The sequence below is a fragment of the Durotheca rogersii genome (genome assembly GCF_024521655.1).
Source record: "Durotheca rogersii strain YMJ 92031201 chromosome Unknown GGS23scaffold_3, whole genome shotgun sequence".
Taxonomy (NCBI): Eukaryota; Fungi; Ascomycota; class Sordariomycetes; order Xylariales; family Xylariaceae; genus Durotheca; species Durotheca rogersii.
This window is the reverse complement of record NW_026251234.1, coordinates 2,436,817-2,456,295: the sequence shown is the minus strand read 5'-3', so window position 1 is coordinate 2,456,295 and position 19,479 is coordinate 2,436,817. Positions and strand designations below refer to the sequence as shown.

The window sequence follows — 19,479 nt, the reverse complement described above, 5'->3', positions numbered from 1 at the left end:
GGCTCGTGTCTCAAGACTGCTATAAACATTGAGCTTCGGGTATGTAGCGAGCCCTCTTCTTTCCGCCCTACATTCGGTGTTTTTCCTCATCTTCGTCTTCGGCATCCCTTCTCTCCAAGTCACACCTAGGTATATTTTAACCCGCTGTAGGATTTTCTCGTCGGCCCGGGCGACGGAACCCACGCCGGAGCATCCGGTTGCCAATATCCACAACTTGTAAGCTACCGTGATATGCCTATATACCGCCACAAGCGCCGTCGCTCGAGAACTGACCAAAAAAAAAGGACTCGACTAAGCGCATCGGCGTGTTCCACCTGGGATTTATGCTCTGGCCCTCGCTTTCCTCTTGGAGAACGCGGGTGGCGGCATTAGCCGAAGCGTTGTAAGCAATTCTTAGATAAAACGCCGGGTGACTTCGCCGATTCGGCGCCGCGTCAGAATGGCGAGCAACACGCAGCCGTCCACCAAGAATGGTAGCCAGGTCACCGTCGTCGACGCCGGCAGCGACCGATGGGACGGCGCGACAGAGACCAGCCCGCTAGTCAGCGACAGGATCGCGAGACGTGCCGCCGCAGGTGACGGTGGGAGCGGCGAGATAAGACAAGATACCTGGTTAGGCTATGTGTATTTCGCCGACCTCTCCTGGTGGCGGAAGCCCTCCGTACGTTCTATGCCACCAAGTACCCAAATCAGCAACCTAATAGCTGACTCCTTACCACCACCAAGGTCTATTGGCTTCTCCCTCCGTATTGCCTATTCACGCTCGCGTTCGGCGGCATCATCGTGCCGAAGCTGAATTTGTAAGTGCTCATCCCAAGCCCGGCGCCTTCGCACGCGGAAGCTCGTCGCTTATTCGCTGACGCGGCCGTCCCTAGAATCCTCGACCTAGTATGTCGCAATTACTTCGCAGAGTGCCAGCTGCTCGATCCGAATTTCACTTTTGACCCGGTCATCATGGGCGCCGAGAACCGCCAATGCAACATCCCCCCTGTCCACAAGATCGTCGCCGCCTTCACCCTCATCATGAGCGCCCTCACCGGCGCCCTGAGCGCGCTCACGGCCCCGAGGCTAGGCGCGCTGTCCGATCGCTACGGCCGGAAGCGCCTGATGGTGATCTCGTCGTGCGGCGGCCTCGTCAGCGAGGTCATCACCATCCTGGCCGCCAAGTTCCCTGACACCGTCGACTACCGCTGGCTGATCCTCGGGTGCTTCTTCGACGGCGTCACGGGCTCGTTCACCGCCGGCACCGTCCTGGCCAACTCGTACACGAGCGACTGCACGCCTCCCTCGAAGCGCGGCGTGCACATCGCCTACCTCCACTCGTGCCTGTTCATCGGGCTCGCGTTCGGCCCCCTGCTGGCCGGCTACTTCGTCGAGTGGACCGGGACCCTGGTAACGCTGTTCTACGTCGTCCTCGGCTGCCACACCGTCGTCATCCTGTGGTTCCGGTTCGTGCTGCCCGAGTCGATGCCCGCGGGGCGCCAGGCGGCCGCGCGCGCGAAGCACCGCGCCCAGCGCGAGGCCGCCGGCTCGCTGCTCCTCGACGACGACCCGGCCGCGCGCTGGCTGCCGGCGCTGCTGCGCGCGAACCCGCTCGCGCCGCTCCGGATCCTCGTCCCGAGGGGGCGCGCGAACGGCGCGCTGCGGCGGAACCTGGTCGTGCTCGCGCTCATCGACACGCTGTTCCTGTCGGCCGCGATCGGCGCCGGCACCGTCGTCGTGCTGTACTCCGAGTACACGTTCGGCTGGGACACGGCCCAGGCGTCGCGCTTCGTTTCCGTCGTCAGCATGCTGCGAGTCGTCATCCTGCTCGTCCTGCTGCCCGCCGTCAACTACGTCGTGCGCGTGCGGCCGCAGCGCCGGCGCGAGCGGCTCGGCGGCTCCGCCGCCCCCGTCATCGTCGAGAAGAACGCCGGCTCCGACGCCCTCGACGTCTGGATGCTGCGCCTCGCGCTCGCCATGGACGCCGCCGGCACCGCCGGCTATGTCTTCGTGCGCCGCGAGGGCCTGTTCGTCGCCTGCGGCCTCGCCACCGCCTTCGGCGGCCTCGCCAGCGCCACCACCCAGAGCGCCCTCACCAAGCACGTCCCCGCCGAGCGCGTCGGCGCCCTGCTCGGCGCCATCGGCCTGCTGCACTCGCTCGGCCGCGTCGTCGCCCCGGCCCTCTTCAACGGCATCTACGCCGCCACCATCGAGTCCTTCCCGCAAGCCTTCTTCGTCGTCCTGGCCTCCCTCTTCGGCCTCGCCGTCCTCGGCAGCTTCTTCGTCAGGCCCCACGGTACGTGTCCCCCCCCGCCTTTTATAATAAATATGCGTCTTGCCGGATGATGGTGGCAGACAGGGCTAACTGGTTCCCCGTTTCTAGTCCACATCGGTGATGACGACGACGCCGGCGCCGGCTACGACCGGGTCCCCGCGCTGAGCACCCCCGACGACGACGAGACGGCGAGGGCCCGCGATATTTTAGCCGACGAGGAGATCCCCGGCGAGACGCTGCCGCGGCTCTGAGGCGGTGCCCCGTGGCAAAGACTGACGTCTGCGCGTAGGAAATACCTGCGACGCGGCCACGGTACCGTCGGCATACTGACGTCAGCGTCATTGCCTTGAAGGAGTTCGCTAATCGTTTTAGGACCTCGAGACATCGTATAAGCTTTGCATTTCAAGGGTGCGTCTATACCATCCTCTATCCGGCGGGAAGGAAATACGTATACGTGGATGCGCACCTGGGTGTATTTTACGGTTATTGTTCTGCACATAAGGAGATACGGTGTCTGAGCACTCGCGTCGACGCCAAGGGGGGAGAGCAAGTCAACCGGCGACATGGATTTTTTTGGTTACGACATAGATTACCTGCCTTTGTATTGGGGGAGCGGCACAAGCTACATGGCGGATATGTTCGATTAGGAGAGGGTTCGTATTTATGATTATAGAGAGGTGCTGGTGTTGGGTATAGAAATGGACGCGCGAGTGCCGGCACCTCTCTGCCTGTGACGATATATGAGACGTACCTACTGGTCGCACTGGACTTGGGAATAAGACAGGCAGACCTGAGGAGACATGAGCGGAGCGGTCGATTGGATATACGCTAGGGATACGGAGTGTTGTCTGGTCTGACGAGACACTCGTTCACGTGCGGAATTTATCTTCGCTTTCCTGTCTTCTTCTGTTCTCGTCGTCCATCACCTCATCATTGCATACACGTTTAAATCGGTCGATAATAATATGTAAACGTCCAAGATCACATTCCGTGGCAAGACCGAGGTGAGAACAAAACCCCCAGAAGCGGACATCCCTCCTCCCGGTTTTCCCCCATGCCGTCCATATCTGCCTCACTACCCCTAGACGTGACAAACTATCCGGGTACATTCCGTCCTTCGTCCTTCGTCCCACGCCCCCGTCCCTGCCTCTCTCACGTACGCCTGGCCTATCAGTAGACCTCCTTGACCCTCCAGCTGACGGCGAGGACGCGCACGCCGAGGAAGCAGCTCATGGCGATGGCGTACGAGAGGGCGGCGAAGAGGATGAGGGCGAGCCAGCCCTGGTCGCTGGCGGCCCCGCCGCCGATGCCGAGCAGGGCGCCGGCGATGGGCAGGCTGGTGAGGGTGCCGAAGCTGCCGACCATGAGCGTGGTGGAGTAGAAGCGGCCGTAGTCGCGCGAGTCGCACAGCTGGCCGACGCAGACGGGGTACAGGCCGAGGTTGCTGCCGCTGGCGAAGCCGAACGCGACGGCGAACGCGATCAGCATCGCGCGCGAGTCGCCCGCCGGCAGCCACAGGCACAGGATCGCCGCCACGCACAGGCCGTTCGTCAGCGTGATCACGTTGAACCGGCCGAGCCGGTCGGCGAGGAAGCCCGGCAGGAACCGCCCGAAGAAGGACCCGGCGTTGAGCAGCGCGAGCAGCGTGTACGCGTCCGTGGCCGCGCTGGCGCCCTCGCCGCCCTGCCCGTGGGCCACCGCGTACGATACGATGTACGTCAGCGGGGTGAAGATGCCCCACTCCATGAACCACACGCCGACGCAGCACAGCAAGAACTTGAGGTCGCGGAACAGCGACCAGTCGGGCAGCACCGTCACCGGCCGCGGGCTCGGCGGGAGCCGCGCGCGGACGAGCAGCGTGGCGATGGCCGAAAGCAGGAGCAGGACGAAGCCGACGGCCCGTGTGCTCCAGCCGAAGCCGAGGCGCGGCAGCGCCCACTGCAGGTAGACGGGCAGCACGATGCCGCCGATCGAGCCGGCAGTGGAGGCGATCCCCGTGGCGAGGCCCCGGCGGACGCGGAAGAAGTGCGCGATCACGCCGTAGGCTGGCACGTTGAGCAAGGCGCCGCCGAGGCCGCCAAGGATGGAGTAGGTAAGGAGGATTTGGTAGTACTCTGCGTTGCGTTGAGGTTTCGTCCACTGTTAGTAATTCACCCCAAGATACCATACAAAGGGACATTGGCTTTACAGATAGGTGAAGCTCTAACAAGGGGCGGTGCGACAGGGGAGGGGAAAGAAAGAAAAGAGCCCGAGAGGACAGGCAGGACACAACTCACCTTTGCACAATCCGAGCAGCAGCTGGCTCGCGACTACAAGCACGCCGCCAACCGTGACGAGGACGCGGGGCCCGTGGCGGTCGAAGATGGGGCCGACCTGGACGCCGGCGAAGAAGACGACGAACAGGTAGACGCTGAAAATCCAGCCGATGGCGGAGGGGTTGTAGCCGGCGAGCTGGTGCGTCGAGAAGTAGGATTCGAAGACGGCCGCGCTGTTGATCAGCCCGTACACCGACAGCATCGCGCAGAAGGAGCCCAGCACGACGAGCCAGGCTCGCAGGCCGCCCTCGGGGAAGTCGTCGTCGTCGTCGTCGTCGTCGTACTCATTGTCACCACCGCCGCCGCCGCCAGCGTTGGCATCGGCATCGGCATCGGCACGGGCGTGAACGCTGTCGCCGGCTACGACACTCTCCCTGGACGAGGTCGGCGCGGCTTCGGCTGCTGCCGTAGATTTGTCGGCGACGTGGTCGCCATGCTTCTCGTCTTCCTCCGCGGAGGGACACGAGACGGGCGCGCCCGGCTCGGGATGAGGCGGGTTGGCGCCGGCGGGATGGGGATTGGGAAGTTGACTCTTCTCGTCGTGTACCGACGGAGACGACGCTACGCCGACCGCCGGGACAGTTTGATTTATGAGGCAGCTGTCATCTGCATTGTGGAGCGCGAGGGTCATTAACGGCAAATGTGCCCTCTATTTAGAACTGCATATGAGTATCGTATCGGGACGACGGGATGAGAGAGATGAACGCCCTCCTCCTCTTCTCTTCTTCTCCCTTCTCGATTCTTCTCCTCTGCCACTCTCTCGGCCGTGCTATTGTACTACTACACACTGGGCAAGTAATACGTTGCGATGCTCGCTGCCATACGAGGAGAGAGATGGAGAAAGAAAAAAAAGTTGAGAGTTTTACGGGAGGGACTGAGAGGAGCCTAGTCGGCAATTTTAAATACCTATGAAATAATACCTGCCTACTTTTTCTCGTCTCGGGCTGTTTCCCTGCCGCTGGCTTTCACGACAAGCCCGGCTAACCGGGTTACCATATCATTACCTAACGGATTTCCCGGTTAGGCGTTAGAGGCAACGTCGGAGGATGCCGGCAACCTCCTGGAGGGTTCGCAGCTCACCGACAGAGCGGTACGGACCAGGTCAAGTCCGTAGGCGGTAGGTGGGCGGCGGGACGCCTGCGTATGGCGTGCGAGGCGCGTGGGGCGGGTATTTTTTACCTGGTAGCCGGCCCCTAACCACAGCACGGTGACGAGCCGTCATGCATCGCATCGGCCTGTACTCATATATATATATACCTTGGGCATTCAGCTAGGTAACCCACCTACCTAGGTAGTCAGTTGCGGCAAGGCGATCGAGCAACCAGCGATCAAGCGACGAGGCAAGCGACGAAGCAAGCGAGGAAGCAAGCAGCTGAGTCCCGTCTGGGAAGCAACAGGAATCCATCTACCGAACACCCCCGACACCCTTCGTCGGTGCCAAGACAGGCTACCTAGTATACTAGGCATGCTGGGATGCGCGTATAGACCCGGCAGCGAACCCTACATAGAGAAACCGATGATCCCCGGAATTACCTGGCAGGGGAATATGCACACCGCCGGTTATGCGCCTGATGAATATATATCCTCCGGGGCAGAGCGAAGTAGCGGTTCCTTTAGAGCTATCTACCCCACCGGGGGCACCGGGGTTGATCCGTAGATTCATGTTGTCGCATTTTCCTATAGTACGAGGCAGCAAATAGCATTTGTTATGTTGACCTAATAGCAACAAGTCAACAAACAATCCCCCCCAACCGACAGCCATATAACCCAATCACTGCGTTCTTGAACTGACAGCTTACCTGCAGCACGCCACCATGCACTCCCCGGATTGCCTCATTCGTTCTCGCAGCCTGATACCATTGGCCCCCGTGGTCTCTCTTAAGGTGTCGTGTTGAGTAGTCATTGCTGCTGTTTTGCCTGCCTGCCATGCGGATTGCCGTTCTGTACTTACAGGTGTGCGATCGAACCACCGCCGCGCAGTTTCGTCCTAGCAACAACCCTACCTCGGATACAGCGGCCTTGCCTTCGTCTGTGCCTGATGAGCATATCGAATTCCCTAAACCTACTCATCCGACAGTACGACGGAGCACGGCGCGGTGCCGGCGTCGGCTCATCGGAATTTAGCGTCTCGTCCTCCGACTGTGCGTTGTTGATCCATCCCCCCACGGACCCCCCGAAGATACCCGCCATCCGGCGTCGGTTGCTAACGGTCGTCGCCCTTTCGTGTTGGACGACAGAGGTGAAAGGAGGACCAGGATTGGGGGTGGGAAATGCAGATAGGCCTAGTCGCTGGCCCCATATAGGCTAAAGTTAGCTAATGAGATCAACTCTCTGTAATGAGACTGGGTGATAGAGCTATGGTGGCGTACGTCGTTCACTGGGGGTTGCCGCGGATATGCGTGCGAATGGAGGCCAACCTTGGACGAGACACAGCTGTTGGGCCTGGGAAAGACAGAAGGTTTTCTCACCGAGAACAGCACGTCGGGGATCTCGTGGCATCAAGCTTCTTCGTGACGTGTTGGCTGGCCATACAAGGTGTTCGAACAGAGCTTATAGCAGAGTTGACGGCCGTTTTTCTGCGTACGGTTTGGATATGGGACGTAGAGTTCTTTTGGGCGGCAGGCATGCGGTTTCGGCCCACGGCGTCACCATCAATAGGGGTTGCCGCCGACTTAGGGCGACACGGCCCGTGAGCACCTCCCGTACTCCCGCTTACTAGATTGACGTCATCGAGCTAGGTACCTTGGGTGCCTCCCCTCCCTCCCTCTGCGGGACGCAGGCGTGGAGTTAGGCCACGAAGAGGTACCCGTTAAGGCGTGCTGCTCAGCAAATTATACCTACCTGCGTACTTATGCAGGAGAATTACAGTAATTACGAGGTACCTCTCGAACCGGACAGCCTTGCCCCCTTTGCTATAGGCAGGTACTTATGGATGCTACCTAAGGTGCTTAAGGTACCTATAGGTACCTGGCCTCCCAACGATCTTTCAACCGCCACGTTCGTGAATGCGCGAGGAGATGGCGAGGTACCCCCACTTGCCGCCGAGCCCTCACTTGACGTCGAAGTAGGCACCTAATCTACTTTATTATACCTACCCACCTCGAGCAGAGTGCATACATCCCGTGTTCCTCATCGTAGGCGAGCGCGTGGACGACATCTTCCGGTGATGATACGAAGCCGTCGTTCCTCCACGATACCCTCTCTATCTGCTTCCGCCGCGGCTGCGAAGCGCGTCATGAGTTCCCAGCCGGCTGGGCGCGTCTACTTCGGGCCCTTCGAGGTCACGTCTCATGTGAGCCCGCGCGGCCGCCGGTCCAGTCCAGCCTTCTATATCGATAGCTAGGCTAATTCGAGGCTAGGTCTTCCTCAGGACCCCGCACTCCTTCGCCCTCGTTAACCTGAAGCCCTTGCTGCCGGGACACGTCCTCGTGTGTCCGCTGAAGCCGCACCTGCGGCTGACCGACCTGACCGCCCCCGAGCTGACGGACCTCTTCCAGGCCGTCCAGCGCGTCCAGCGCATGTTGGCGCGCTACTACTTCACCGCGCCTGGCCCCGCAAGCCCCGACACGTCGGAGCCCAACCCCCGCTTCCGAGCCCCGCGCCCTGGGAGCACCGACGCTGGCGCCTTCAACATCGCCATCCAGGACGGCGCCGACGCCGGCCAGACCGTCTCCCACGTCCACGTCCACATCATCCCCCGCATACGCGGCGCCACCGCCAAGGCCGCCGGTCCCGGCGACCAGATCTACGAGTCCATGGCTTCTGAGGAAGGGAACATCGGCGGCTCCCTGTAGGTTTTGTCCCCCCTCCCCCGACCCCTCCCCCTTCTCCTTTCGTCTTTTCTCGTCGTTTCCCCTTCCCCGTTCCCGAGGCAGGGGTTGGTGGTTTTTGGAGGCTAGGTGGGTGTGGCAGCATGTTAATTGCGACGTGCTGAGCGTTTAGGTGGGATCGTGAGTTCAAGAAGCTTCGGGAGCAGATCGGCGACCGACCCGTGCCTGGTGGCGGATTCCCTATGATCGAGGACGCCGAGCGACACCCCCGATCGGCGGAGGCGATGGAGACCGAGGCGAAGATGTTCCGGAGCGTCCTGGAGCAGATGGGGGAGGGTGACGAGTCGATATGACGACAGAAATAAGTAACAACGCCCTCGGTAAAGCGAAGATAGCCCCGGCTGACGGGGTCCGAGACACTAATATGTAAGACGTAAATTAATCTTCATTATATCATGGGAAACGATGGGTCTGCGTTATTATCGCCCGTGGGCAGATACTGTTGCGCCTGCGTCGACCTAGGACGCCGTGGACATGATAAGTACAATGTGCTCCCCCATCCCTTACTCTACAACCATGCGTCGGTTGATCACCCGCACCCACGCTATCGACGTAGGTGGGCAGTCGAGTCAACGTAAAAGACATCCTGCGCGGCCCTTACGCGCACGCCCGCCCCGATTCACAATCCTCTCAGGAGCTCGTCGAGCGTGATCGGCTTCCGGACCGCATTGTTCAAGCCCTCGTGGAACGTGACCCATACCTTGGCCCCGGCCTTTCCCTCGTCGGCGCGGGCGCTGCTCCCGGGCCTGCCGTTCCCGTCAGTCTCGCGGAGCGCCACGTTCGTCGGGATGATGCGCCCGAAGAAGTCCTTCTTGACCCCGCTGAGCGCCGGCAGCACCGGCAGCCCCTTCGCCGGCGTCGCGACCGCGTTCTTCTTGTCCCTGAGGGCGAGCGCCGCATCGTCGCCGGCGTGGAACCGCGCCTGCGCCGCCTGCCGCTCGCGCTGGAGCTTCGTCTTTTGCAGCTCCTGGTCGAGTACCTGGCGCACGGCGTACCGCGTCGGCGCCAGCGTCCCGTGGGCGACGGCCGCCAGGGTGTCGAACGTGGCGAGGATGTCGAGGTCGCTGCGCGATCGTTAGTTAGTTTCGCAGGCGCGAGCACGGCAGAGTGCCAACGGGAGAGGAGGAGAGAGAAGAAAAGAGAGACGGATCCTGGGGGAATAGTCATAGGCACAATACATGTGAGTTCGGGCGAAACTTACGGTTCCATGCGGTACACCCACTGCGACCCCCTGCTGAACGGGGACTCGCTCTCGATCTTGCCGCGCTGGAGCTCGATGCCGACCTCGGCGAGGATGTCGGCGGCGCGGCGCACCATAGCCTTCTCGGTGTCGCGACGAACGCTCGCTGTTCCCCACTGGTCCCCACTGCCTCCGACGACGACCGGCTTCACGTCCGGCGACACGAGGCGCACGAGGAATGGTAGGAACTCGGCCGAGATGTCCTCGGGGCTGCGCAGGGACCGCATCAGCGTCGGTGGCAGCTGCGCCTGCATCGCCTGCAGCACTGCTCGGTTCTCTTTCTCGGTCTCGCGCGCCAGGAAGTCCGCCCGCGGTCCCGAGAAGGGTAAAGGCGGCGCGGCGTCCTCGGCGTCACCGCCGCCCCATCTCCTGTCGTAGCCCGCGTTGGCGCGCCGGACGGGCGACGCGAACAGGTGGTGGCAGGCGAGCACGGGCAGGCAGAGATAGGGCGCCAGCTCCCACGCCTGGCTGCCGAACAGCCGCGCCGAGCACGCGTCGTGGAAGTGCATCCACTCGTACGCGCTGTCGGGCTTGGTGAGGAAGGAGTCGTCGTTGAACTCGTGATTCGGGTACTGGAGGAAGACCTCGGTCAGCACCCGGTCCGCGTCGCCGCTGGTCTCGATCATCTCCCGCAGCCGCTCCGTGCCGTATTTCTTCTGCTGCTCCGAGAACCCTAGTTGCGCCTGCGGCTGCTCGTTCCGGAAAATCGTAGTCGACGGCGCCGCGATGTGCAGGTTATCCTTCGGAAATCCGGCGCCGTCCTGGAAGACCCGCGTGACGATGTCCTTGACGTTGCCCCGTCCCACGCCCCTGGCGCCACCGCCGCCGTGCGACAGATCACGGACGACGTTCTTTTCAACCCATTGCCGGGTTAGACAGGGCGTGCCTCGAGGGGTTGCGGATCGGATGCGGCCGGCGACCCATTCGCCGACGACCATGACGCCTCGCAAGTCTCCCTCCGCCGTGCTCTCGGCGCCCTTCTTCGCGTCGATCCCGCTGCTCATACCCCACGCCGCTTCACACAGCTTCCGGGCCGCGTCCATTTCGCAGGGAATCCCTTCCTTCTCGAAAACGGTCTTGAGGCGGGTCACGACCGCGTCGATGGTGGGCTTACCGACGTGGATGATCTCGGCCAGGTTCGACTGGCGGAGTGGTCGCAGCGACGGGTGGTAAAGGTCGTTGCAGATTAAGATGAGCGGCCGCATCTGGCGGAAGTCGTCAGACTTCCGCTTACGCCGCCCGGCGCTTTGAGCCGCTGCCTCTTGCCCTGACGCGTTCTTTTCTCCGATCGTAATTAGGTCTACTAGCGCTTTGATAAAGCCGCCCTCTCCGGTTCCGCCAGAGCCGGTCACGACGCCGTCAACCTCATCTACGACCACGCACACCGGGCGTGCGACTTTCTGCCGATGTTCTCCCTGGGTCTTCTGGTGCTGCTGCACTGTCTTGACGTTCTCCGTGCCCAAGCTGGTACGGATCCGGTTGTGTACGACGTCTCGGCCCCGGTCGTCGCTGGCGTTGATCTCCATCACCTCGTAGCCGGCTTGCCTCGCGCAGACGTGCGCGAGCGTGGTCTTCCCCAACCCAGGCGGGCCGGCGAGCATTAATATCTTCCGGTGCGGCTTCTCCTCTTCGTTCGGGCCCGTGTGCCTTGCCATTGACCTGGACTTCGCCTGTCCTGGGAAGACGACCGGGTCCCATCTCTTCAGCCACCGCAACACCTGGCGATTTGTGAGGTCGTCGCCGACGAGGTCGACGAAATTCTTGGCTCGGTACTTCTCGGTCCACAGGAGCGTCTTCTTCGGCTTCTTCCCTACTTCTACGGAAGGCATCGGCTCGTCGGGCACAGGGTCGGGATTTTGGGGTGGATTGGCGAGCTCCTTGGAAGCACCCTGGATTAGTTGGTGGATGTCGATGCCGTAGTAGCTTTTCCTCGCCCGACCTTCCTTCGTCTTCGACCTGGCCGCAATCATCTGCTCGTAGGGGACATGGGTGGTCGCCTTCCGTTGTCTTATGTCAATGGTCTTGCCTGAACATGTCGTAATCTTTAAGTTGTTTGGCCCATGGCGACAAGGCAGCTTGTCGAATATTGACGCCGCGTTGCTGGAACTAAACAGAAAATCCAATGCAGATGACTGGGTTTCATTCCCTTCACCCGTACTCCGGGTGGCATCGTTAAGCAAGATCGAGCTTATCTTTTGTGGTGATGTCGGTCGGGCAGGTTCTACGGCGGCATGTTCCTCGGGGGTGCTGAGCATTCGCCTCTTGGCCGCAGGCTCTTCTACTACCTCCTCATCTTCAGAGTCGTCGTCGAGAAGAAAGCCAGATTTTGTACGAGGCCGGGGATTCGGATTGACGTGTGGCTTTGCGCGTTTTGCTGGTCCCGGCGGGGGAGAGGAGCTGGCTGGGTAGAGCACAGGGGACGAAGCGGACAGCATCGTGGCAGCGCCAATTGTGGTGTTCAAGGGGATACGGACTCTAAAACGCGAGAACACTTGATTTCTCGAGTGTAGTGTGCGATAAGTATGGCTCTTGGCGGAGAATTACATGACATCGCTCTGTGTAATAAGTGACAGATGCGAAGACGCGCCTGGATGAATGCGAAGCGCGTTTCGCGGGGCGGAGGAGGACCCATTTTAAATGAAGGGCTCTTAAGTGGTGGGTACCTAGGTACATGTGTATGCCCACCGTGGTGGAGGTACCGAGGTACATGAGTCAGGGTTTTCCCGGCATTTTCCCGGCTCCGACAGCTTAAGTAAGATTCCATCCAGCAACTTTCGCGCTCCATACCTTCTTATCTTTTTATCGCAGCTCTTGTTCGATTGTCTCCGAACAACAAGACAAAAAGTCCAGCGTCTTGGCAATTTGCTACTTCAGCGGATGCTACTGTCAACAATTTCCCACCGAAGCGCGTGACCGCAGACGCAGACGCAGCCAACATGCCCGTCGTAAAGGGAGGAGTGTGGACCAACATCGAGGATGAAATCCTCAAGGCTTCCGTCTCCAAGTATGGCCTGAACCAGTGGGCGCGTGTCTCGTCGCTGCTACCGCGAAAGACGCCGAAGCAATGCAAGGCGAGATGGAACGAATGGCTGGATCCGAGCATCAAGAAGATAGAATGGAGCAAGGAAGAGGACGAGAAGCTGCTGCACCTAGCCAAGTTGATGCCTACTCAGTGGCGAACGATAGCTCCCATCGTCGGTCGCACCGCGAATCAGTGCCTCGAACGCTACCAGAAGCTCCTCGACGAAGCCGAGCAGCGCGAAGCCGCGGGGCTCGGGTTGACCGGCCCTGAGGGAGGCGAGACCCAAGCGCCCACCGCCGACGATGTGCGAAGACTGCGCCCCGGCGAGGTCGACCCAGATCCCGAGAGCAAGCCGGCGAAGCCTGATACCATCGACCTCGATGAAGACGAGAAGGAAATGCTAAGCGAAGCGCGTGCTCGCTTGGCGAATACACAGGGAAAGAAGGCGAAGCGGAAAGCTCGAGAACGTCAGCAAGAGGAATCGCGCCGACTCGCTGCTCTCCAGAAACGTCGGGAGCTGAAAACTGCCGGTATTAATATTAAGGTGGTAACACGTAAGAAGGGACAGATGGATTACAATGCCGACATCCCCTTCGAAAAAGCACCCGCTCTGGGTTTCTACGATACTACCGAGGAACAGACGCGGAACGAAAAGCAACGAGCGGCGTTCGACCCTCGAAAACAACAACTTGCGAGCAAGCGTAAAGGAGAGCCTGATGACGATGCGGACAGGAAGAGGCGGAAGAATGACAAAGATGCGCCGTCAACCTCTATGCAGGCTGCCCTCAAGGCTGGCCAGATGCAGAGGATCCGGGAGGCAGAGCAAAGTAGCAAGAGGCGATCCCTTGTCCTCCCGGCTCCGCAAGTCAGCGATGGAGAACTCGAGGATATTGTGAAAATGGGAATGATGGGCGAGCGGGCGAACAGGCTTGCCCAGGCGAGCGAGAACGACGCCACCCGTGGCCTGGTAAACACATACTCAACCCTCAATGCGCAAACCCCAATTAGGACACCAATGGCTCCTCCCCAGGAAGATCGGGTTGCGAATGAGATTAGAAACATCCGGGCACTCACAGAAAACCAATCCGCCCTTCTTGGAGGCGAAAATGCCGACTTACAGGAAGGTACCGGGTCAACAGGTTTCGAAGGGGCAACTCCTCGTCAGAAAGTCATGTCAACCCCTAACCCCCTGGCCACGCCCCTGCGGAGTGGCATGAACGGGGCTGGCGCGACACCGCTACGACCGGGTCAGACGCCGCTACGGACGCCTCGAGACAGTTTCGCGCTCAACACGGGTGACAAGGAGATGTCTCTGGTGGGTGGGACGCCTAACGATGCGCGACTTCGGGAATTATCCATACGGCACCAGCTCAAGCAGAATCTGGCTTCCCTGCCGAAACCAAAAGAGACGGAATGGGAGCTCGAGATACCCGAGGACCAGCAGGAAAGCATGGTTACGAGCGAACTCGAAGAAGACGCAGAAGTGCGGGATAGGCGAGAGCGAGCGCTGAGAGAGGCTCAGGAGCAGCTAGAAAGAAAGAGGCGGACCCAGGTCATGCAGAAAGGGCTGCCCCGACCAGCGTCCGTTAATATCGAAGCCCTCGTGCGGCAAGCTTCTGAGATCTCGGACCCGATAGAGGCGCAAATTGCCAAGGAGGCGGCCTTGCTCATCGCCAACGACGCGGCCAGGTTTCCGGTTCCCGGAACCGCAGCTCGCGGCAAGCCTATCCAGCTGCAGCAGATCGACGACGCGTCGCTAGCCGAAGCGCGCCTGCAGATCCTCGTGGAAGCCAAGGACAAACCGACTCGAGAAGAAGCCCTGGCACTCTGGGAGCCAGAGGGCACCAGCTCGCTCCTGCTGGGCCTGGGCTGCTACGAGGACGAGGACGAGGACGAGAAGCTGGCCGCCATGAAGGCAGCGTTCGAGGTAAGTAACCAACCCACTCTCCCCCCCCTCCCCCCCCCTCCCCTTTCCCTCCCTCTTAGGCCTTGCAACCCATGCTCACAACCGCATTCAACAGGCCGTCCAAGCGTCGACCGCGGCCACGGTGGAGCAGTGCGCGAAGCTGGAGAAGAAGCTGGCGCTGCACCTGGGGGGCTACCAGCAGCGGGCGAAGGCGCTGCGGGCGAAGGCGGGCGAGGCGCACGAGGCGCTCGAGAAGGCGGCCTTCGCGCGCGGCGCGTTCGCGACGCTGGCCGCGTCCGAGGAGATCGCCGTCGCGAGCCGCCTCGCGGCCCTGCGCGACGAGGTCGGCCTCGTCACGCGCCGCGAGCGCGAGGCCCAGGAGGCCTACCGCCAGGCCCGCGACGAGCTCGACGCCCTGGCCGGCGGCGCCGACGGGTACCGCTGAGGTTGGAGGTGGCAGAGGCCGGAAAGGAGGGCGCGCCGATGCGGACAGAGATTGTACATGTACACTACCGGTGCTCTTTTTTTTTGTTTTAGAGAGAGATTAATTACGACTACTCCCCGCGCCCGCGTGTACTGCAAAAAAGATATACTTACTATTAGAGAACGAGGGAGAGGGGGAGGGCAGGGCAGGGGAGGGGAGGGAAACGGAATCAACCGAAGACAGCAGCAACCAACAAGTTTTTTTTCTTTTTCGCTGCTCCTACTATGAGATGCCAACCTAGCCTACCGCGCTGTGGTGTGGAGAAAAAAAAGTGTCACAAAGATAACAGGAAAAGCTACTCTGGGAAGAGGGGAGGGGAGAGGAGGAAGAGAGACGAACGGCCCGAGTAGAGCTCCATCTAAGATCCAAAAACAGCTGTCGGGTTGAGCAATGCGATACAACCCCCTCTAGCTAAATCATATATCATATTCCATACACCGTGATACTAGACGTAAAACCCTAAGCCATCGACTAACCATGTGCGCTCTCTGGGTTGCACCCCACGGCAGCACTTCTTACCCCATCCCTTTTTATTTTTATTTTTATTTTTTATAACCTACTCCCCTTTCCCCCCGTTGTTTCCCTACCGCTCCCCCCTCCTCTTTTCTCCTCCTGGCTCCCCTGCTCGCTCGCTCAGTCGGGCCGGCGGCTCACGTGCGGCTTCCGAGGCGGGGGAGGCGTATGGGGAGGACGAGGAGGACGTTGACGGCGGCGAAGGCGACGCAGCAGAGGAAGGTGAGGCGGATGGCGGCCTCGTAGCTGGCGACGACCTGGGCGCGGAGGGGGCTGGCGGGGGGCAGGGCGGCGACGGCCTCGACGCTCTGGCGGACGCGGGCGATGAGGCGGGCCTTGGCGGCCGGGTCGGGCGCGTCGACGACGAGGCGCTCGAGGTAGCGCAGCAGCGCGTTCTGCAGCACCAGGCTCGACCCGGACACGCCCAGCACCGACCCCAGCGCCCGCCACAGCACCAGCGTGCTCGTCACCACCGCCTGCTCCCGGTGCGCCGACACCGCCAGCACCGCCATGAACGTCCCCGGGAACTGGAACCCCTGCCCCACGCTCGCCGGCGCCAGGCACGCCAGGTACACCCACGTCGGCCCCGTCCCCCGCCGCAGCGCCCCCGCCAGCACCCCCGTCCCCACCAGGTACCCCGTCGCCCCCAGCGTCAGCGGCCACTTGAGCCGCCGCGTCCGCGAGATCAGGAACCCCGTCAGCGTCCCCGTCGCGCTCGCCGCCATCGTCGGCACCACCAGGTACAGGCCCGACTTCGTCGCGCTCGTCAGCAGCACGGCTTGGAAGAAGAGTGGCCTGTTTGTTGTCGTCACGTTAGAAACAGAGTAAGTACTGGGCTCCTAAGTCTTCTTGACTGCATGTGTGTTTGTATGTGGCCGGGGGGGAAGGGGGTGTAGTTGATTGGTTGTCACATGCTATTCTTTTCATTGATTTGTCTACTCCCGGCATTTCTAAACGGGAGTTTTCCCTGTCCCCGCAGATGGATAGACACTATAGGTGTGATGGATACCGAGAGGGGAAAAAAGGGGGGGTAGGGTCAGGGGAGGTACAGGGAAGAAGAATAGCGGACGACTTACGTATTGAAGAGAATAGCATTGAGCAGAAACGAGGCGATAAAGTTGGAGAAGATGAGGTTGGCCCGCGGCGCATTGTGCAGCAGGGCCAGGGGCATGATGGGCCGCTCGTGTCGCGACTCGACGTATAGGAACAGCGGGAAGCAGACGGCGAAAGTGACGAGAGCACCTATGACAAACGGATGCGACCCTGTGATGTGTGAACAGTTTAGTCTGCATGAACTCCCTAAACCGAACCTATAGGGAGAAGGGCGGAGGGGCCAGTAGTAGTCACTTACACGACAGCACATTTCCTCCCAGGTTCTGGAGCACGACTTCAGTTAGCAAGCATGTTTCTTCTGCCGTGTATAAGACAGTGTCCAACGCACCAAGCCTAGGATAAGGAACGCCGTCGACGTGGTCAGGAGCGCGGAGCCGCCGAAGTCGAAGCCCTTCATGGCCTGGACGAAACTTCGGTGCTTGTCGTGCTTGCCCAGGTCGCCCGGGATGCAAAGAGACGCGATGAAGAAACAGAGGATGAGCGGCGGCACCTGCACACCAAACTCCCAGCGCCAGCCGAGGGTGTCTGCCATCAGTCCGCCTAGGGCCGCGCCCGCTGCCGCGGCGAGCCCATAGACGATGTTGATGTAGCTCTGGTACGCACCTCGGCGTCTTTTTTGGTATTGGGATCTTTGTTAGCATCAAAAAGTCTTTTTGAAAAAAAAAAAAAAAAAAAGGAAAACGAGATCAGAGGGGAAGGAAGAGGGGGAGAGAGGGACAGAACATACTCAATGGGAACCAGGTCACTGACGATGATGTTCCCGAGCCCCATCGTCCCCCCTGCCCCGAGCCCGCAGGCGGCCCGAGCGAGGATGAAGGAGGTCATGCTGTTAGCGAGGGCGCACCAGAGCGTAGCGAGACTAAATATGACGATGGTGACGAGGTACGGCACTTTGCGGCCGAGAGTGTCGGACAGGCGGCCGACGATGGGCTGGAAGGCGGTGCTGGTCAACAGGAAGGCGGTCGAGAGCCAGGAGGCGCTGTTGGAACTGCGGAAGTAGGACGTGATGACCGGGTGGCTCGAAGCCATGATGGTGCCGTCGAAGCAGGCGATGAAGTGCGTGAGCATGATGCTGAGGAAGACGATCCAGAACTGTCGGTTGTCTGTCTCGATCAGGAATGACGGTACCTTGGCGCCGTTCTCGCCGTTGACCTCCAAATCGACGTCGACATCGACATCGATGGGGTGCTCCCCGTCGCTAGCGAGCGTCGACGAGGACGACGTGTCGGGATGTTGGCGCCCCTCCCGCGTTATGGGCCGCGGCGACACGGAAGCGATACTGCGTACGCCTAGCGACGGCTGCCGCATCGTGCTTCGCGACCGGCGACGACCCCTGAGCATGGCCGACTGAAATGACTCGGGCGCGAGGCCGGAGGCCCCGGAGGTGAAACTGCGCGCGACTAGCATGTCTGACTCGTTCGGGTCGAGGTCGGCGTCGCTCGAATACCCGTCATCATATTCGTCTCCGTCCCCGCGACGAATCGCGATAGGAGCCAAGCCATCATTCTCGCTACGCTGTCCGGCCTGGCGGGTGGCAGAGGGACCCCGCAGCAGCGCCGTCCACTCGGTCACGGACTCACCATCGTGACGCCGCACTTGGTCGCCGCCGCCGCCGAAACTCGCCATATACGGCGTATTATATATAATATATGCGAAGATGTGCTAGAGGGCCTCTTCGATATTTATATACACCCATCAGCAGCCGTAAAGGAGAGGATTCAGAATAAAGGGGAACGAGATCTCCCAGTTTTTATAGAGGCAAGGAGCAGATGCCTCCGGTGCGAGGAAGGAAGAAGAGGGTCGATTTCTCTCCCACCCTCCGTTTCTCTTTTTTTCTACCGCCGTGGGCCTGCTGGACAACCCATCATCTGGGTCCCGATGGGGATGAGCACGTCCCGCGTGTTACTGCATACATACACACACAGAATCTGTAGGGTTTCACCGCTACGAACGACGAGAGGATTGGACGGATCACAGCGAGATAGGAAGGGTAGGAAAAGGAGCAAAGGAAATGGTAATTACCCACTGCACGCTCGGCTGGGGTTGGAGAAGGCAAGGTTCTGGTTTCCTTTCTCGTCAGAGACTTGCTGGCTCGCATGTGTGTATATGTATGTCATGCTCGAACGTGCCGCGAGAGGAGGGGGCGAGGATAAATAAATGGTGGGCTGAGGGAAAACACAGACAGCGGCCCATAGCTTAGCTGGCGGGCGGGCGGGGAGCGGTCACGGAGGCGACGGATGGAGGAGCGATGGGAGCGAAATAGGAGGAGGGACGGCGTGCACGGAGATAACGACGGCAGCCAGCGACGGCAGCAAGCGACGGCAGTACCAGCGACGGCAGCGAGTAAGGACGTAGGTAGCGCACCGTAACGCTCTGGACTGCGCTGCGCTGCGCGATGCGCGTGTGGTGGCGTCGACGGCGTGCAGACAACCAACCCGCCAACCAGCTGACCTCTCGTTCCCTCGCACACATGCTGGCTCTCTCGCCCTTCTCCCCTCTCCCCTCTGCTGGGTGCTACCCACGATCGAGCCCGAGTTAGTTAGCACCACGTACGCGCTTGTGTCGGTCATACCTCGTTACCAGGTTGCTCCGTAGCTCTACACCTAGTACCCATCTTTGCCACGGCTGTGCTCGTCCTCGCGCTTGACTAGGTAGGGAGGGAGGCGAGGCCATAGGTCCCACTTCGTATCGGTAGAGCAGGGCCCAAGTTGCTGTGCGGACGCAATCTCGCTGTATGCGTAGACGTACGTTACTACGCTGTAGGAGGTGAAGGAGTCATGCGGGGAACCGCTAAGCGCC

The 19,479-nt window shown here is 60.7% G+C and overlaps 6 protein-coding genes across 6 annotated transcripts; 3 read left to right on the top strand and 3 right to left on the bottom strand.

Moving 5' to 3' along the window:
* Nucleotides 1-439: 439 nt before the first annotated feature.
* On the top strand, nucleotides 440-2,880 carry GGS23DRAFT_615697 (MFS general substrate transporter; the record flags this gene model as incomplete). Its single annotated transcript, XM_051520730.1, has 4 exons — nucleotides 440-661; nucleotides 727-800; nucleotides 876-2,278; nucleotides 2,366-2,880. The coding sequence occupies 4 exons, from the start codon at nucleotides 440-442 to the stop codon at nucleotides 2,506-2,508; spliced, it is 1,842 nt and encodes a 613-aa protein (XP_051375732.1). The 3' UTR covers nucleotides 2,509-2,880.
* Nucleotides 2,881-3,124: 244 nt separating this feature from the next.
* On the bottom strand, nucleotides 3,125-5,504 carry GGS23DRAFT_301206 (MFS general substrate transporter). The gene is made up of 2 exons (XM_051512722.1): nucleotides 4,534-5,504; nucleotides 3,125-4,371 (listed from the first exon to the last, which is right to left on the bottom strand). The coding sequence occupies exons 1-2, from the start codon at nucleotides 5,201-5,203 to the stop codon at nucleotides 3,428-3,430; spliced, it is 1,614 nt and encodes a 537-aa protein (XP_051375731.1). The 5' UTR covers nucleotides 5,204-5,504; the 3' UTR covers nucleotides 3,125-3,427.
* A 2,010-nt stretch (nucleotides 5,505-7,514) lies between these two features.
* GGS23DRAFT_553182 (HIT-like protein) lies at nucleotides 7,515-8,784 on the top strand. Its single transcript, XM_051515461.1, has 3 exons — nucleotides 7,515-7,864; nucleotides 7,932-8,362; nucleotides 8,515-8,784. The coding sequence occupies exons 1-3, from the start codon at nucleotides 7,739-7,741 to the stop codon at nucleotides 8,693-8,695; spliced, it is 738 nt and encodes a 245-aa protein (XP_051375730.1). The 5' UTR covers nucleotides 7,515-7,738; the 3' UTR covers nucleotides 8,696-8,784.
* Nucleotides 8,785-12,310, bottom strand: GGS23DRAFT_553181 (uncharacterized protein). Its single transcript, XM_051515460.1, has 2 exons — nucleotides 9,604-12,310; nucleotides 8,785-9,466 (listed from the first exon to the last, which is right to left on the bottom strand). Exons 1-2 carry the CDS (start codon nucleotides 12,075-12,077, stop codon nucleotides 9,022-9,024), a joined length of 2,919 nt encoding a protein of 972 aa, XP_051375729.1. The 5' UTR covers nucleotides 12,078-12,310; the 3' UTR covers nucleotides 8,785-9,021.
* Nucleotides 12,311-12,445: 135 nt separating this feature from the next.
* On the top strand, nucleotides 12,446-15,205 carry GGS23DRAFT_553179 (pre-mRNA splicing factor component-domain-containing protein). The gene is made up of 2 exons (XM_051515459.1): nucleotides 12,446-14,591; nucleotides 14,686-15,205. Exons 1-2 carry the CDS (start codon nucleotides 12,579-12,581, stop codon nucleotides 15,013-15,015), a joined length of 2,343 nt encoding a protein of 780 aa, XP_051375728.1. The 5' UTR covers nucleotides 12,446-12,578; the 3' UTR covers nucleotides 15,016-15,205.
* A 499-nt stretch (nucleotides 15,206-15,704) lies between these two features.
* Nucleotides 15,705-18,306, bottom strand: GGS23DRAFT_593747 (major facilitator superfamily domain-containing protein; the record flags this gene model as incomplete). The annotated part of the gene is made up of 5 exons (XM_051518068.1): nucleotides 15,705-16,362; nucleotides 16,644-16,830; nucleotides 16,919-16,943; nucleotides 17,009-17,291; nucleotides 17,408-18,306. 5 exons carry the CDS (start codon nucleotides 18,304-18,306, stop codon nucleotides 15,705-15,707), a joined length of 2,052 nt encoding a protein of 683 aa, XP_051375727.1.
* Nucleotides 18,307-19,479: the final 1,173 nt, after the last annotated feature.

What these genes read in the sequence shown, in the direction of transcription:
- GGS23DRAFT_553182 (XM_051515461.1), top strand. Translation starts at nt 7,739, where the DNA reads ATGATACGAAGCCGTCGTTCCTCCACGATACCCTCTCTATCTGCTTCC. An exon ending in CCTTCGAGGTCACGTCTCAT is followed by an intron (nt 7,865 to 7,931) that starts GTGAGCCCGCGC and finishes ATTCGAGGCTAG; the next exon opens with GTCTTCCTCAGGACCCCGCA. An exon ending in GGGAACATCGGCGGCTCCCT is followed by an intron (nt 8,363 to 8,514) that starts GTAGGTTTTGTC and finishes CTGAGCGTTTAG; the next exon opens with GTGGGATCGTGAGTTCAAGA.
- GGS23DRAFT_553179 (XM_051515459.1), top strand. Translation starts at nt 12,579, where the DNA reads ATGCCCGTCGTAAAGGGAGGAGTGTGGACCAACATCGAGGATGAAATC. An exon ending in CCATGAAGGCAGCGTTCGAG is followed by an intron (nt 14,592 to 14,685) that starts GTAAGTAACCAA and finishes CGCATTCAACAG; the next exon opens with GCCGTCCAAGCGTCGACCGC.
- GGS23DRAFT_553181 (XM_051515460.1), bottom strand. Translation starts at nt 12,077, where the DNA reads ATGCTGTCCGCTTCGTCCCCTGTGCTCTACCCAGCCAGCTCCTCTCCC. An exon ending in TGGGTGTACCGCATGGAACC is followed by an intron (nt 9,467 to 9,603) that starts GTAAGTTTCGCC and finishes ACGATCGCGCAG; the next exon opens with CGACCTCGACATCCTCGCCA.
- GGS23DRAFT_301206 (XM_051512722.1), bottom strand. Translation starts at nt 5,203, where the DNA reads ATGACCCTCGCGCTCCACAATGCAGATGACAGCTGCCTCATAAATCAA. An exon ending in GCTGCTCGGATTGTGCAAAG is followed by an intron (nt 4,372 to 4,533) that starts GTGAGTTGTGTC and finishes AACGCAACGCAG; the next exon opens with AGTACTACCAAATCCTCCTT.